The sequence below is a fragment of the Puntigrus tetrazona genome, chromosome 20 (genome assembly GCF_018831695.1).
Source record: "Puntigrus tetrazona isolate hp1 chromosome 20, ASM1883169v1, whole genome shotgun sequence".
Taxonomy (NCBI): Eukaryota; Metazoa; Chordata; class Actinopteri; order Cypriniformes; family Cyprinidae; genus Puntigrus; species Puntigrus tetrazona.
In genome coordinates this window covers 13,987,630-14,005,795 of record NC_056718.1, presented here as the reverse complement: position 1 = coordinate 14,005,795, position 18,166 = coordinate 13,987,630, and the positions used below count along the sequence as shown (strand labels likewise).

Sequence of the window (18,166 nt, the reverse complement as noted above, 5' to 3'; positions counted from 1 at the left end):
AGTAGTCTACAAATGTTCCAATAGTCCACACTCACAAGCGATAATGGTTCTAACGCAGTTTCCGAGGCTCTCATAAGTTAAAACATTTATTTCTTGCTTCATTACAACACAGATTTGACTTTGTATTTAAGAGGTATCCTGATTATACAAATCAATTCAACTTTTGCTTCATCACAGACAAACATATTCTCACATTTTGAATCATCCGCCTCTGCAATGCCCAGACGTAACATTTAAACAAGCTCTAATGCAAATGCAATAGCAAATACAAAAAAATAAAATAATAATAACCCAGATACTTTTTTTTTTACTGTAAAGGCACATGTGTTTGTGGGAATCCAGTTATTATACAGTGCAGGCAGGAAGTGTTTCGTGTTCACAGGTTTTTTTTTTTTTTATCTATTTATATTATGTCCCGAGTTTCTGATGGCAAAACAGTTTAGTCTTAACAGAGTCGTGCCCCATAACCAAAGGTCTGTTTAATGGCATCAAAGTAGTATCTCTGCCAGCCCTCTTTCATTCTTTCCTCCTCACTGCTGGGAACTCCTCTGGCTTCCACAGTCAGCTCTGTCTCACTGCCTTGATTTACGAAGTTTAAAGTGATAGTTGCTGCGTGTCCTGAGAGAGAGTTGGAAAGAAATCATAACTCAGAGTAAAGGAAACATTCGAAACGAGCAAAACATTTATATATGCAATAATAAACAATACCAGCTGGCCAACTTGAAAACCTCCATTTCATGACAATTTTCTGGTCTGGAATCTAAAAGAGAAACAGGCAAAATTATTCATTAGAGAAATGTACTATAAAAAAAAGATGAACCAGATGAACTAATTAAGCCAGATTATCATTGGTTATCGTTATAAGAGGATCATTCTCACCAGTTCTGCAAACTGCCCGTGAACGTTTCCTTCCAGCAGCCGGAATTTGCCACCCGGACACCCATCCACAAAGGCAGCGAGGTGTGTGAAGGCTTGTACCATCTACACAAATAGAAAGACAAGAAGCAAGTGAGTTCAACATCAAATAATCTAAGCATAAAGCAAATCAGGATACATACATATTTATTGTTTCAATCGTATTCAACCGACGAGTGTGATTCTGACCTCTTGGTTTAGGAAAACCCTGTACAACTCTTCGGGTGAAGTAAGAAAGGTGTCTTTCATAGTCAAAGATATTGTTGAAATTTTCACTCCGGTGTTAGGAGCATTTTTTGCTGTGGAGGATCCAATCTGTGGGGGGGACCAAACATTAATTTTGACACAGAGCTGAAATATTAACGTGCACAAAAAAACACTTTATTCTAAAAAAACATGCACGAAAGTGTGTCTGTGTGATTGACATAAAATACAGGGTGGATATGAGCATACCGTCTAGTATTTATTTGTGTTATCATCAAGGGAACTTACTTGGGTTTTGTCTAGTTTGACCTTGGCTTGCGTCTCCTGATTCTGTTTGTTGAGTGGGTTTTCTGTTGGTAAAATCATACCCTGAGAGAACTCTGTAAAAGCAAGTTACGAGAATGTGGCAATCTGCACAAATAAATCAAAGCAGATATAGATAACGTTTTAGAGCCATCACCGCTTTTGAGATGCTTGACATAGTTGCCCAGTGCCGTTCTGATTTTCTTCACTCCCTCCTTCCTCATGAGATCAGTCAGCGGCGTGTTTGGCTGGTCTTTGCAAAGTGTAACGCCAATCTACAAACAAACACAAGTTAGATTTTCATTAATCATTGCTCACTTGTATAGAAAGAGTTTTATATTGGATCGTATGTTCACTTACATCTAAGTCATCCATGTCATTTTCATCAGAGAGATTCGGTACTTCCACGGTGCCTTTATATTTGATTCCTATTTTATTTGTACCTACAGTGAAGAAAAAAACCTTTAATTTCACCTTTACATTCAATTATTATGCTGTGTTTTCAGTCTGCTTTGACTCACCGGTCCATGAGGCTTTAACAACCCACTCGTAGAAGTAGATGAGTTTCCCTTTGCGGTTGTTGATAGAGGCCTCTCCATCTATATTACTGACGTCTGTGATCTCACACGAGCCTTCTTCACCTTGTACGTGAAGCCCAAGAAGGAGGTTATTTATTACATCTTGAGACCAGCTTGTGACATCTCTCTCTGTCCTTTAGGAAAAGATTAAGAAAAAACCCCATTATATAACAGAACCATTTACTTGATAGAATTAACATATAGCTTATATTTATAAACTATTAACAGCAGTTTCCCAAAATTGCATAGGGTTCATAAATGTTTGTGTGTGTGTATTATATATACTGAGTAATCTCAGTCAAACTGCAGAAGGGTGATTTTTAACTAGAATAAATAACTAAAAACATGGTAACAATTAAAAACCTGATTTGTGACACATAAAAACACACACATGTGTGTGTGTGTGTGTGTGTATGTATATACATATATATAGGTGATGTCAAACGATTAATTGCACCCGAAATAAAAGTGTTTTGTGTGTGTGTGTATATAAATGCATGCATATATTTAAGAAAAATGTTTAAATATTGAATATATTTATATATAATATAAAATAACTCATATAAATGTATAGACAAGTAAATATTTTCATGTATATATATATATATATATATATATATATGTATGTGTGTATTTATATACATAATAAATATATTCATACATATATTATGTAAACATTATTTTAAAAGCGTTTCATTATGATTAATTGTTCGACAGCAATAATATACATTTTAGCAATAATATAGATTTCTATAATATATATTATAGAAATCTATATTAACACACTCTCTCTTTCTCTCTCTCTCTCACACACACACACACACACACACACACACACACACACACACACACACTCACACCTTTGGCAGAATGAGAGATGACTATAATATAGATTTCTTATTAAGGTAAGTAACGTTTAATACATTTCTAGTGGGCCATTTCAAAAGTCACACTCAGTTTGCTTTTCATAAGAACACCCTGAGTCTAATTCTGTCTCACATTCATATACTTCCAAAAATAGAGCGTGCCAACCCCTCACATTCAACTACAGGACATTCCAGAGGCTTCTGCAAACACTGGAAAAACTAACCTAATGCCTGGAAGAATCAGACATGGGCATTTTTTTTAAATGTAAAACAGTTTCTGTGAGGTCTCATGCTATAACATTTCTATATTTTATACGGTATTTGGTTCCACATTGAGACAGATTATTAAATAGTTTAAAATGATCAAGTTAAAGTATAGTATGTGTCATAACGCTGAAAATGTGTAACATAATCTGTATAGGCTACTTTACAATAACTATAACATAATCTGTATACTTTCCCCCCATACATTTACGCATTTTACCCCCAACATCTAGATGAATAAATAAAGTTGGGAAATAGAATTAAATTTATAAAGAGACTTCATACAAAGCACGTGTTACATACCAGTGCCAGTTATTGACATTTGTGGCGTCTGCTCTTTCTTCCACGATCCAGCGCGGGTCTCCCTCTCCCCATTTGGCCATGACACAATTTAAAAAAAAAACTTGAGAAATTGAGAGTTGATAAAGGTCCGATAAACTGCAGATAATTGACAGATGTAATTACACAATAAATGTATGCACAAGGTGCTCAGCTGATTCGCTGCGTCGAGGAAGTAGCATCAATATTCATGAGATTACACAGGAACAGCGAAGGACGGAAAGAGCAGCCGATGCCTTTATAACAAAAAAAAAACACAAAACTTTTAGGATTCGGGGAATCCGAAGGAGGCAGGGAGGAAATATTTAAGGAGCAGTCGAAAGGTTAGCTGTCCGCGTAACTAGCCGGCAGCTGTCCCCTGGATCTTTATTAAGCCCCCATAGAAAGTCCCAGAACCGGAACTGGGTAAAGAAGCTTCCTTTAGAAACGAGAAACTTGCGGACCTTCTTGACTAGAGAAAAATGGAAGAAGAAGAAGAAGAAGAAGAAGAAGAAGAAGAAGAAGAAGAAGAAGAAGAAGAACCCTCCTTAAACCTCAGCTTTCAACCACCAACCATAAATCTAATTTCTCAGCTGGACTAAACTCTCCTTGTGGGAAAAAACCCCCCAGCACATATTTGTTTTGAATGTGCATTTATGTAGTGCACTTTATATCTTATAAATACATATATGAAAAACAACGTTTTTGAGTATATTTAAGAAGAAAACCCCACTTAAGTGTACTTTAGTTAACCTACTGTTGCTTGTGTACTTAAATACACATTATATTACGGCAAAATGATTTGTTTTATAGTGTCTTTTAAATAATTATGTTTCAGTAGGTTAATCTTTTGTCAAGCTTTTAAGATGTAGCCTCCTCCTGTGTCGACTAACATGCTGAAGCACATGTACTTTAGTATACTCGGACATATTTTTAATTATAGTGTTTATTGATATCACAATTATATTTTAAATGTTGGCCTACTAAATTTTAGCTTCGTTACAAATTCATAATTACAAGTATTCAGAAACATGATATAACCTAAAATATTTCATAGAAATGAGACGACTGCACTTAGTCTGATCATTTTCATATATAGCCATTCATATTCAGCAACATTTTACAAGCTTGCCAAGTGCAAGAGCAACCAAATGTTTATACATAGTTACTTTAGTTTTAATGCAAATATTATTTATTTAAAAATATAATAATAATAACTGGCAAATTAACAAGATGGGGTGATGTTTCAAGCTTGCCGTTTTGTGCCTCATGACCAAGCACATTTGAGAAGGATACGTGGTAAATTTTCTTATAGAGGAATAAAACGCTGAGACCACATCCATATCACCCTACTTTAAAATGAATGTATTTACTTTTAATTTTTTTCTGGTATTAGATGACCCAAATACAAATGTGAAAACGAGATGTGTGTGAAGAACACAGCCTGTATGAGACCGTGGCAGGTTGGGTTTTATTCGTCAGTACATAAACATGTCCAGCAGGTGGAGCTGGCATTCAATAAGATCGAAAATGTATTGATTACTTAATTATCAGCATTTGACCTTCATTTACTCACACTAAAATTAAATATCTTGTTTCTGATACTGTCAAAAGAACATGCCTGATCACCCTTTGGAGTAAATGGCCTTTCAAGCTACAAGTAGGCTATAATGAACAGAACTGACAATATCAGAAAAAGCTCAGGCTTGAGTTTAGGCTATTATGGATATATGCTTATTTTATAACCCTAACATTTCGTTCTAATACTTGAGGTGTATATCTAAAATACGTTTAAATGCCTTCATATACGTTGTTGAAGGGTTTGCCATACTGTCTTGCCATGATATGCATTGTGTAAATTAAAAGCACAAGACAAAATACCTACCCTATAAATGTATATAAACAGTATAGGCAAAAACTGTTCTCGATTCCTTTTGAACCTTCTGGAAGTAAATAGCCAACATAGGAAATCAAATGAATTATTCAGAGCAAACTGACAGGTGAGCATCTCATGCACTCCATCAGATCAAGCTGAACAAGAAAAAAATGTGTAGTTCTGCTTTGTGTGTGACTGTTGTGTCGAATGAATGCATGGAAAAGGGTATAGCCTTGACACACCGTATACACACGAACATAACGATTTTGAGTATCTTTTAATCAAAGGAGAAAATAATTACATTTGTTAGAGAGCCAATATTACATAATAAACTAGTCTGATCCTTTAAGAATGCTATCAGAAGTGCATCACATTTATCTGAGAGCCACAGCACAACGAGGAAGACCTTCACAGCCACAGCGGCGCTTCCGTGTGTCAGTCAGATCCGTCTTCTGCTCTTCTACTGACTTTGTTCTTGGCAAGCTGCAGCGATATCCCACGAGGAGTGCATTTCTGCACACACCAAACAGACAGACAGCGGGGGTGTACGAGGAAGAACCCAATCACCAGCTATTTCAAAAAGAAATAAAATAAGAACAGAAAGATGACCGAGACCCCTCTACGGGCTAGGGAGCGGATTTCTTCATGTATGTTGTTGCATTATTAATGCATCTGTTTGTTGCAAGCAATTCGATCCGAGTGCAGACAGCCTCCAGATAGACATCTTAGAGACTGAATTCTAATGTTTCACAAATAGGTCCACGGATATATATATATATATATATATATATATTTTTTTTTTTTTTAAATTAATTTCTATGAGTTGCGTCATGGTTTAAAACCTCACCTTCGATGCAAAGTTGCTCGTTTATATTAAGCGACACCTTTCGTATCACGATTTCATACAGGCTACCATTTATGAAAGATTTCGTACAGCACATAATTTCGAGAAAACAAGCCGCCTCTTCATAAGCGTAAAGTGATTCTGCCTACAGGGGGCGATGTATGTCCGTATTTTCTATATTCTTAACCGCCTTGTTTACTCCATATTGCCTTTCCTTTTAATATCGCTTACAAGGTGCGATTGACTGCTTGTAGTCTCGAGTAAATGCATAACACGTTTCCATTTTCATTTGTTTTATTTGACATACTGACCTGCTACAATGTATTGCATAGAATATGACTGCAAAAGAAAATGCTTTATTTACAGACCTCACAAAAATCTGCGGTCAAAACAGATCAAAAGGACAGTTTCTGGGGAGAAGAAAACGTAGGGTGTAAAAGTCACCATTAAGGGGGAAAAAAAAACAACAACAACAAAAAAAACATCTAGCCATTGATTCATTCAAAAGGTATATAGGCCTACTACATTGTGTCCTTTGCAATTAGGCAAGACAGCGCTTATGTTCATATTTTCATATTGCACTTGGGACAAAGTGACATTTTGAGGTTTCTGATATTACAATTTCATTAGGATACTTGAAATAAAAAAGGTTCTCTTAAAAAATAAATAAATGCCAAATTAACAAGATGATGTTATGTTTAAAGCTCGCCGTTTTGTGCCTCACAACCAAGCAAATTTGATGATGATGATACAAACGCTTGCTGCTTTTTGTATTCTCTGTGCAACCGGTACATCAAACGTACCGTACATTATTTGAGTAAGCTAGTTTACAAGTTTACAACACAGTGTAAACCTCTTTTCACTGCTGCTCTACGCAATACATGCTCCCAGACTAAAGCATAATGAACATTAGTTTAAAAGCAGAGGCTCCTGGGGCTGATTATTGTGAAACAAAATGTCCTTCAAGAGACTAAAACTCAAGCAGCAGGAGACATTACATTTAAAACGAGGCCGACAAATGAAAGCTCTCCTCCTTAACCACTTTAGCATAAAAACTGTTAAAAAGCTGCCTGAATAACTGCCTGGTCCAAAGGGAAGTGAACACCATAAAGAAGATCCCATCGTGGTCAGCACAGATCAAAACCTTTACAAATAATTTCAATGATACACATCTCTCATAATTCTGCACTGTATATGTACACATTAATTATTACTAAGAAGAGGAGGTGAAGTACAAATCACACTTTAAAAAAAACAAAACCTCCGAAAGACAGAAGTCTACTGATCATATCTCACTCTTAAATAAAAGCAATATATTATCTCATGATCTTCAGTCAACAAAAAAAAATCAAAACAAGTAAAATATATATATATATATATAAATACAAATATATACACACACACACACACACACACACACAACACAAATAAACAAAAAAAAGAAACAAACTGATCAAGCTTACAAAGCTTTAAAAGCTACACACTCATTAGATCCACAGCTTTCAGCATTAAAAACAGGCGCTGTTAGAACTCCGATGGCCTCACCATACAATCTCTCTCTGACTTATGGTTACTGTCTTACACAAGCGTGTTTCCTAAAATCTGAGTGTAAACTTCGCAAGAGTCAGGTTTTCTCTGTGGTGGTGCATGTGTCTTGTGAGCGGGAAAGGCAGGGTGGGGCCTCTGCGAGCCTGAGTTTAAAGGGGTACAAGCGTCTTACTTTCGACCAAAACACACACACACACACACACACACACAAAAAAAAAAAAACCTCATCTCTGCTGCCACCTCAAATGCCGCAGTTAGTATTTCCTTAAGTGATACAAATCTCATTTACTTTTAGTTGGAATGTCTAAATTTAACTCAAATTCAGACCATAAATGTCTCAAGCCGCTAATGATTAAAGTGAGCCATCCATAGGCAAGGAAAGACATTCCACCATGAGCTAACAGACCAAATTGAACCGCTTCCACTTGTTATTCTTTTCCACATAAAGCAGAGAGAGAACAAAGCTCCTCCCTTAAACTAAAACGATTGGTCGGGAGGAGATCAAAGCACCCCTGGGGCCTCACTGGGGGCGGGGCTTGTTGCAAGCGCACCAATGCGAGCGCACACATACCAGCTGTTGTCGAACTCTCAATGTAGCGTTCACCACTTGCACAGCTCGCCACGTGACAGGAGCTGTTTGCTTTAACTACCCCCCCTCCCTTCCCTTCCCCTCTTAATCTGGCTCTCTGGTTCTTCCCCTCCCCCTGTTTCAGCCCAGTCTTAATGGAGACAGCAGCTTGTGGCTCTTTCGCATTCGATTGCAGCAACTTAATGTTCAGTGGATGTTAATACAGGTCAAAAACCAAGGGCCTCACTCTGGTCTACCACCGCACACATTTGAGTAGTAACTAATAACCGGAAATGGCTTGCGATAAAGCGGAAAAGTAAGCAGGTGAGACATCAGTTCTGCTCCACACGAATAAGCTTGGACATTCAGAAATGGTCCTAGAGACATCACGAGAGGCATCCACAAACAGCTTTTTGCAGTGTAGATCACAATGAAGGACAGCAGAGAGGAGATGTGGACCCACATTAGGGTAATGGCTTCTTTAGAGGACAGAGGATCGTGCTAAACGCTCCAAAAAGTGGCAAACAACCCACTTACAGAGCGTCATGGGCGTAGAGCAGGAAACTCTGGCAAGTCTATATGCGGGTCCACAGTGTGCAGTTCATCGTCGGCAGTCTTCATTCTCCATTTTAGGCACTATGTTCATATGAGGGATTTGACGGTGGCTGTGTGTCTGACAATCATGTACGTGAAAAGTAGAAATAGCATTAACTTCCAAGTGATTAGAAAATATAGATCACTTTTTATGCAAGCAACAGCTCGTTCTGAAAGCAGAAACGCTTCAAAAAGAAAGTTTTGAATAGAAAGATTGAGACAAAAGCCTTTCTTCTACAGCTATAGCTTTGGACTGAATTCTATCATTTGAGGAGAGGCCTTCTTGTGAACAGAGAGCCACATATAAAACAATCAGCAGTTTTGAAAGTTATTGAAGAGAAACCATTAAAATACAGTTGTAACAACGACAGTCTTTGTATAGAGAAAGAGCTCTTGGTATCTTTAGAGGTAGTGTGAGTGCTGCATGTGCATGACATGATCTGATCTGATAATCATAATTACTGACAGTAAAATGTAATGCTTCAGAATACAGTGGAGATCACAAAAAAAACCAAAAAAGTCTTTTAGCTCATTAAAAGCTACGGAGCGTCCGTCACGATCCACTTTTCTTCAGTCTCCTCATTTTAAATACATCTTTCCAATATAAATAAGTGTCAATGGTAATACTTTGTATTTGTTTCCGAAGTCCCTGCATATTCATATCTTAGTTTGCTTAAATATGAAGGATGGCAGCGTAAGCTCGACCATCTGAAAAGTCTTAAAAATGTGCATTTATCCTACAGTGAGAGTGTGTCAGGCAGTTTCCTTTTATTTTAATATATATATATATATATATATATATATATATATATATATATATATATATATATATATATATATATATATATATATATATCCTTTTGTATAAAAATAGATCAAATATTTGTTTTTTTTGTTTTTTGTTTTTTTTTTAAAAGAAAACTCATTATTCATTTCCCACAGAAAACATTGGGATGGCTGAATGAGGACACTGTGGTGCGAGCCGTGGTTCAGGAGCGCACCAGGATCTCCATAATGTGGTCCAGGTCGTTGATGTCCGCCAGACAGAGCTGTAGGCTGCTGTTGGATGTGCAGCTGGAAATGGTCTTCAGGCCATCGTCCACCCCGTTGCTTCTCTGCGCAGGAAACGCCAGGACAGACATGTCAGAGGAGTCGTACATCGACGTGTCAATGTCTTCAAAGATGTCATCCAACGGCAAGTCTGTCAAGTAGCTGGTGGAATTGGTAATCTCGAAAGAGCCAAAAAGTGAATCTGATGACCTAGTGTTGTCCTCACCAGCTAGGGATGGCAAAAGGGTCTCATTTTCAATGCTGCCCAACTGGACCTCCTCATCCTCAGCCATTGTGAGGGGGAATGAAGGGGACAGCGCTCCGGTTAGGGGTGGAGGACAGTCTAAGGGCACAGGTGGCAGGTCGGGGAAGTGGCGTGGGGTGGAGGCGTGAGGGAGAGCGGAGCCGAGAGGAGCTGGTGCCAAGCAGGTTTCCCCCTCCTGTCTCATCTCCTGCTGAATCTGGCGGAGGGTGTTGGCCAACAGGACCGAACGGTGCAGGCTGGGTTCAGCTCGCCGCTGGCAGCTTTGTAGCTTGTCTAGACACAAGTCCAGCACCAGCTGCCTCTGCTGAGGATATGGCAAGTCCTGGGCAGGGTCCTCACTTGTGCTCAGCTTACGTTTCACCCCCCTGCCCAACATGTACCTAGAAATGAGAGCAGAAACGCAAGTTCAGAAAAACAGAACAGGAAGGTTTCTTTCGCTGGTCTACCTTGTGAAAGTGAAATTAAAGGAGAACTATTTGTTGGAAATAGGCTCATTCTCCAACTCCTTCAGAGTTAATAAGATGAGTTTGACCATTTTGGAATCTATTTCCGGGTCTGGCGATAGGACTTTTAGCATAGAACACGATGCTACTGGTCTAATTGAATTCAATGATCTATGCTAAGCTATGCTACAAGTGCTATCGCCAGACCCACAGATCAGCTGAATAGATTTTAAAAAATTGTAAAACTCTAGGAGAGTTCGAGAATTAGCCTATTTCCAAATAAAATGGAGTGCTCCTTTAAGTATTGCATAGGGGTGCATGATATTATTTGTTTTAAGCTTCATCCAATAATATATTTTGCAAGAACACATCAGAGGAATGTTATGCATAAATATATACATAGATGCCTCATAGTCTTTCTATGGGCCAAGATATGCAAGCAGTCCGCCATATTGTAGCGCTCTGATTTAACATCATTCACCATAGTAATTAATGAATATTTGAAAGATGCCACAATCCTGCATACAACAGCTCCGTGTGAATCTACAGTATGGTGAATGATGTCAAATACACTTTCCAACATGGCGGCCACATGCAGTCCAATAATGTCTATGTATGTCTATGAATGTTATGCACCAACATTGTTTTTTTTTTTTTTTTTTTTTTTAAGCGAGTCACATTGCACAAACCTCTCTAGACTGCTGAGCTCATCATCAAACAAATTCAAAATCAATGCCATAGGTGGGGAAGAGGAAGTGCCCACAATGAACAGAAGGGAAAAAAAAAAAACATTCAAAAACTTGATTTCATAAGGTTATTAAACATTTTTCAAGTTTAACAACATGCCAGTTATTTAGCTGAAAAAAAAATAAGCAAAAAAACATCCTACATGGTGCATGCCACTAAAGAATTTAAATATATCCCTAACAGCCTAATTTACACACAAATACAAATTAATCGCGATTTTTAAATAGTTAAATCATGAATTAAGCATTGATAGGCTAAATATCATTTTATTTCTCCCGTTACAACACAATCTAACCTTGCCAAGATTTTTTTAGATCTGACACGTCAACACAATGTTAATACTTGACATGTTTCTGCATGTTCCCTGGATCGCATAAGAATGCATCCATGTTTTATTGTTTCCTGTTTTTAAAGTTCACAGTGCAGCCTGCTCCACTTATTAACTTTGCATGGAATAAACCGATTGTGAATTTAACAGCACCATGGCCATCATCTGTGCACAGAGACCATTGCTGAACTCTGTTCTTGACAAACACTTTCGCCTTGAAATTTGTCTGTTATCTGATACATGACTGATAACGTGAAGCTTTAACCTGACACAGCTCTTTCTCCTCCTCCCTGAGAGGTGGATGCATTAGCTCAAGCTCCTCCTGGCTGCTACTGCAGTACACTCGAGAATAAGCTCATGCTTCGTTAGCGCTCCGTTTTCACAGCGGAGGAGGATACGCAGCATAGGAGCGCAATGCTTACTGCTGCAGCTTCTATCCCATGAGCGATTCTTACAAGCAAAGATCTCCTTCATTTGGACTTTTAAATTCCATTCAAGAAGCAGTTGAATGTGAAGAGCCATTTTAATAATCTAGAGAACCTTTTCCGCTATAAAATAACCTTTTGTGCATGGAAAGGTTCTTATGGATCTACATGCCTGTCAAATCTAAACCTTAAAAGGGAGTAGCCATTTCTGAGAGCTTTTTTAAAATGTAGGCAATCCCATATTCAAAGCCAAAAATTTTGTTTAGGCCTTCATTTATGCACAAACAAAAGCCAAATGCGGCTTGTGGGAGCACTATTTGAATCCCGACCATAACTGCTCTGTCAGATAGCTGGAGTTTGAGTGGAAAGGGCTGTAAATGTGAGAGACTGTCTATCCACCTCTGCGCTCTCGGTGGTGTAGGCGCCCCCCCCACATCCATCACTCTGAACGAAGGCAGACATCCCCCGCAGGTCTGGTCACTGACTGCTCTTCTCTACTGCAGGGTGCACAGGAAGCTGCAGGAGCCAAGAAGAGCCTCTCGTGTTCACAAGTGAGACGGATGCATTAAATTGCTGAGTCTCAATCCCAACATGTAGAAAAATGTGCAGTGTGTTAATTCTTAGATTAATGCAATAGACTCCACTACCGGTCATGAACCTAAACTGAAGTATGAAGGGGAGAATCTTTAATTAAAGAACAACTAATACCGTTTGCATTAAAACAAGTTTGATTAAATTTAATGCTCGAAAAACATCCTGACTGTGTGTGTGTGTGTGCCAGCGCATGCATGGGATGCAGCGCTCAAGTGTGTCACGCCGGGGCTAGCGGTTATATAACCATGCACGCTAGCAGAGCACTCTGGGCTCATTCCTGCTCAGCCCTATAGGTGCTGTTCCCACAAAGCAGTCACAAGGCTTCAAACGGAACATTTTGTATTCCTGCAGATTTCACAGCTGAATTCCGGCAGGAGCACACGTACGCTTGGAAGAGGGTCTGCAGCCTGTCTCTGTCAGCGACAAAAAGCTATAAATGGAATGCGAGCGAGCAAACCACCACGACTACGGAAAAACTATATAAGCAAGAAGAATAAAACGTTGAAGAGTTCATATTTCATATGGCTTATTGTGCTTATGACAACAAACGAGTGCTAAAGTTTGAATAGGTTGCCCACGGACTTGTGCATTGTAAAGCTTTTTTAAAAATGAATAAATAAATATATAAATAAAAAGGCAAGCTGAACAACTTCAAATCTGACTTGGTCACTATAAAGTCTCACAGCTTTAAAGCAGCAAGGAATGATTTAAATTGGGCCCCTCTGGTTAGACTGGCCTCTGTGGTCTGCTTGCCATGGCAACAGCGGTGGATGAGAGGCTGGCGCTTGAGTGGCACACAGAGACTGCAGCTCAAAGACAATAAACACAACTACGGAGATGACCATCAAAGTGGGAGAACACAATGGGATCCATAGAAGAGGCAGCATTGCAAGAGAGTATGTTGTGTTGCATCACTTCAGGTCTGCACGTACATGATGGTTCTCCAGCTTGTTTTTTTTTACCTGGAGACCTGGTGAGGCTGACCATAGAAAGTCCCACTATTGTAATAAAATGATACAGAATAAAAAAATAAAAATGAAATAAAAACAAAACAGGTTATATTAATGTGTCCAATAACCAACGTGTATAACTGATTGTTAGTAATTTATTATATATATATATATAAATAAAACTGCTCTTTGAGACAGTACCAAAATAAACTTGAACAATGATGTTTAATTTTATAAATGATATCAAATACTTACTAATGAACTATTTTACTAATTTTTGGCTTGCTTTAGCATGTCACACTTCCTCACAAAACATACACATTTCATAATATTGTTGCTTTTTACAACCATCTTTAAAGGTGAAGAAGTTTCAGCATTAAAAATACAATATTAGATTGTATCATGCATTAATACAACATTAGATTTCCAAGTCAGAATTATGACCCAGGTGTTTTTTCCTACATCTGTAAGTTTTTTGCTACAGCGTTGGTTTAGTTTTTTTTTTTTTTTTTGCAAAGAAAAAAAACCCCTGAACATTATGAAAGATGTTGATGTTTTTAAATTCAGCATCAAATTGGGTAATATTTGTCTGATTATCAAAAAAGGCCTTTCTTTAGGATGCAGTGGATTTCTTTTAAGATGCAAATGAAAATAATAACTACATTTTACACATTTGATAAGTAAGTCTTATTACAACTTTTTTTTATTAACAATGTGTAAAGTGTAGTATCAATACACAAATTACTGTTATAATTCTTAAACGAAGAGGGAAAAAAAGTGTTGGCATCAAGTGTTTTACAGACTGTCAAGTTATCATTTATACTGCCTGTGCAACACACATAAGAGGCAGAACAACTGAGAAATGACTTTATACTGCTGCTTTCAAATACAGCAGCACAGCACTGCATAAATGAATAGCAGCCTAGCTCCAAACAGACATACATCAGTTTCACCAAAGGTACACTGTAAAATTTTTTTGTAATTTTAACTGTTTTTTTTTCTGTTAAATGGTTAACGGTAAATTTCTATAAAATTTACAGGGGAAAAATTGTAAATTGACATTCCCAGAATACTCTGCATTTCATTTCAAATTTTGTTTGAATTTGATGTTTTTTTTCTTTAAAAGGAATAGTTCAACCAAAAATAAAAATTCTGACATCATTTATCTGCATGAATTTCTTTGTTCTGCTGAATACAAAGCAAATTATTAAATGTTCTGGGTCATCACTGAATTCCATAATGTGAAAAAAAAAATATATATATATACTATGGAAGTACCACCTGCTTTTGGTGGTTATCAGTATATTTCAAAGGTACAAATCAGATTTCAGTACTTTAATAGATTAACTGATATAATGTTAATACTACAATTAAATTATTTAAACAATTTAACTGTAAATTTAAGTTAAAAACCATAAAACCTAAAACACCGTTACCATATTTTTACAGTAAAATTCGAAATAAATTTTACTGAATTTTTTACAGTGTAGAGAGGACTTAATTTCAATCACTTTGTGATTTGTACATATAAAAATAAATTAATTAAATAAAAATTACATGAATATAAGACCACAAAGTGACCGACAACACTGAAATGATCTTTAGTCACACACCATAAGTATTGCTTCAACTCATAGGCTGGCTTAAGTTACTTGGTCTTACTTGGTGCATACTTCCTGCACAAGACCAAACTGAACTGATGTGGTGGTGTAATTTTTCCATCTTTTTCTCTTCCGGTTTCCCTCCCACTGCCCCAAAGGAGGCAGTCACGATAAAGAGGACAACAGGAAAGAGTCTTAAAAAAAAAAAAGCAGGAAAGAGAGAGGGTGTACATAAGCCAGAGCAAGCAGGAGCGTCAAGAAAGGTTAGCCTGCGAGAGAAAGTGGGAGGAGAAAGAGAGATCGAGTTGAGGAGCGTAAGAAAGAGCACAGGGGATTGACTGCAAGTAGGAGGGAGGGAGTAGGTGGCAAATGCCATTGACAAGCCAGCTAAGTCTTCAATAATGAACCACTGGGTAGACAGGCCGGATGTCTTAGTTTGGTCAGCTTTGTAACTGGGCGGCTCCAACCGACTGACGAAGTGACTCAGGGTGTTAGTCACGCTGACAGACGTGAACACACGCTCATATGAAGCACGCTTGTCTTATCAGGGGTGTAAGTCTTTGAGTCAGCGGTGAAACCTCAGTCTAGATTCAGATGTATTTTATTCGTTTAATCCAAGTACCTGCCTACTAAGAAATAATAAGCAGGTAATACACGACTGAGGTGCAAGTTGCTGACAACCCTGCTTTACATTCAATTACACACTTATAATAAGTTCAAAAATAAATAAATAAATAGACTTAACCTATTTGCAAGAAGTTAACCGACTCTTCACAGAGCCTTGAGAGAGAAGAGACTAGCTTGGACACTATTGACTTTCTGTTTACTGCAGAAAGGGACAGATATCTGCAGAAGTCAAACACATATTACAAACCTGTGCATTTCTTTAAAAACCTTAAGATGATACTTGGTATGGTGTTGTTAAGTGAATTATTCGAAAATGGCTACACTTCAGCTGCGACTATGTAATATAATAATCACAACTAAAATGGTCTTTAACTCCACGCAGTAGCTCCTTTTAATAAAAACTATAGCATTCGATTTCCAAAAGGCAACTGAAACTGCACGTAACTTTAAATCACTCCTTGACTTTTTCCGAGTATTTAAACACATAGCGCGAAACACACACTCGAAGATTCATATAAAAAAATTACACATCATTCATTCGAACTACGAAACTTTAGTAAAACTGAAACCTACATTCACCCTCGGCTTTCTCTATTACTTTAGTCTGCGAGGCACGACTGAAACGACGAAAGAACATACAACTGTATTATTTAATAAGGCTGGTTTGCTTGAAAACCGTGCAGCCACACATTACGAGTGAACGTTAGTCGGGTCCAAACATCAGTTGTGGCAATATCGACCACGTTACGCAACCGAGACCACGTACAGAAGAAAACGCGAGGTACCAAAGTTTCTGTGTTCATCGGCTGGCGCACAACGATCCAGATATAAATACTAGTATACCTCGTATTTTTTTTTTGCTAGCATTGCTGCAGTTGTGAATAAACGGAGTATCAGCTAAGCTCAAGTATCGTCAACGTAAACTCTAACGTTAGTTATTACGTAAAGCAGTGAACAGTGTTAATATATAAGGCCATTTCCATAAACATATTGATAACTTTTTTTTTTTTACCAGGCTCAAATGACATACAGAAGACAGTCTGTGACTAAAAGTCGTTACCTTGACGAGGAAAGGGCACCATCTCCTCCGGCGGGCTCAACTTCCTTCTTCACAACAGCGGACTCCACATCCAGTCGACACATAGAGACAGTTGGAATTCCGTTTTTTCTTTTCATGGACGCCTCGAACGCTGCGATGTCCCTTTGACCCATACCATTATGTTTGGCTCAACCAGTTGCTTCGTTGTTAAGCGTTTATTACAACCAACTACTCTCGCAGACGTGAGCACCGCTAGCCTCCGCGGCTAAGCTCCCAGTGATGCGCAATGAATTAGCCAGTTAGCTAGTTCGTAAAGTGCTGGCTCCGTCTATATGAAACTACGAAATTAATTTACCCAAGATCCTCGAATGACGGCTACATTCTCTTGACTGGTAAAAATAAGATGTACGGTTGTTTGAAGCGTTCGCCGAACTTCGCGTTGAGCTTCTGGTCCAAATTCTGAACATTATTTTGCGCAAAACTACGCGACCGATCGCGTCTCTACGCAGGCACGAGAAGAGAACTCTCGCTACACTGTAGAATCAACGGGAAAGGAACTCAGCTGATTGACGGTCGTCAGGTGGGAATGCTGTGATTGGTCGAACGCGCTCTCAGGCCCGCCTAGTAACTGCCCCTGATTGGTGGAACGCGTGTTCTGCCCCCTCCTCTTCAGTCTATCACATTCGTCCCCCAACATGCCCACAGACCGAAAACGTGACCGTTTGGAGCACCGGCAACCGGACTATGGAACTGCGTTGTAAACGGCACGTTTGTGGCTTTCCTTTTTGCCAAGCATCCCGTGTCGTAAAACATCTGTGAATACTACAGATGCTAACAGTTACGTTCGCTGTAGAATTTTTCTAAACCATGCTTTACAAAGCTGCTTATTAGTCGAGTGTTACATCGTAAGCGACACAACCTCCTCGTAACTATATAGCTCGTATAATACAGCATTTTCTGACATGCATTGAATATCTGAGCGCAAGCGGGGGATTTAAACGTTGACGTTCATTTGAGTCACATCTGCTGACGTCACTTGCGTTAGAATTCGCCGCGTGCAGAACGAAACCTTGACGTTCATTTAAGAAATGGAGGGCTTACTGTACATCTGACTGTGGGATCATTTTAACTTTTGCGCATGTTTCCCTGACGTTACCAACAATTAACTGGGTTTTTTTTTCTGTATCAATACTTGAATCATTAAAACAATACAACAAGA

The 18,166-nt window shown here is 38.3% G+C and overlaps 2 protein-coding genes across 4 annotated transcripts; both read right to left on the bottom strand.

Annotated features, from left to right (window-relative positions):
• Nucleotides 1-73: 73 nt before the first annotated feature.
• On the bottom strand, nucleotides 74-4,309 carry ahsa1a (AHA1, activator of heat shock protein ATPase homolog 1a). Of its 2 annotated transcripts, none has more exons than XM_043219575.1 (9): nucleotides 3,434-4,309; nucleotides 1,944-2,129; nucleotides 1,783-1,865; nucleotides 1,580-1,697; nucleotides 1,408-1,499; nucleotides 1,105-1,230; nucleotides 880-981; nucleotides 709-760; nucleotides 74-618 (listed from the first exon to the last, which is right to left on the bottom strand). In XM_043219575.1, the coding sequence occupies exons 1-9, from the start codon at nucleotides 3,450-3,452 to the stop codon at nucleotides 446-448; spliced, it is 951 nt and encodes a 316-aa protein (XP_043075510.1). In that variant the 5' UTR covers nucleotides 3,453-4,309; the 3' UTR covers nucleotides 74-445. The 2 variants fall into 2 exon arrangements, with proteins under 2 accessions (XP_043075510.1, XP_043075509.1); XM_043219574.1 differs by having other exon boundaries at nucleotides 1,944-2,134; nucleotides 3,434-4,304.
• Nucleotides 4,310-6,444: 2,135 nt separating this feature from the next.
• On the bottom strand, nucleotides 6,445-18,114 carry si:dkey-177p2.6 (uncharacterized protein LOC568712 homolog). 2 transcript variants are annotated; one of them, XM_043219594.1, is made up of 2 exons: nucleotides 16,969-18,114; nucleotides 6,445-10,573 (listed from the first exon to the last, which is right to left on the bottom strand). In XM_043219594.1, exons 1-2 carry the CDS (start codon nucleotides 17,118-17,120, stop codon nucleotides 9,868-9,870), a joined length of 858 nt encoding a protein of 285 aa, XP_043075529.1. In that variant the 5' UTR covers nucleotides 17,121-18,114; the 3' UTR covers nucleotides 6,445-9,867. The 2 variants fall into 2 exon arrangements, with proteins under 2 accessions (XP_043075529.1, XP_043075531.1); XM_043219596.1 differs by having other exon boundaries at nucleotides 6,445-10,561; nucleotides 16,966-18,113.
• Nucleotides 18,115-18,166: the final 52 nt, after the last annotated feature.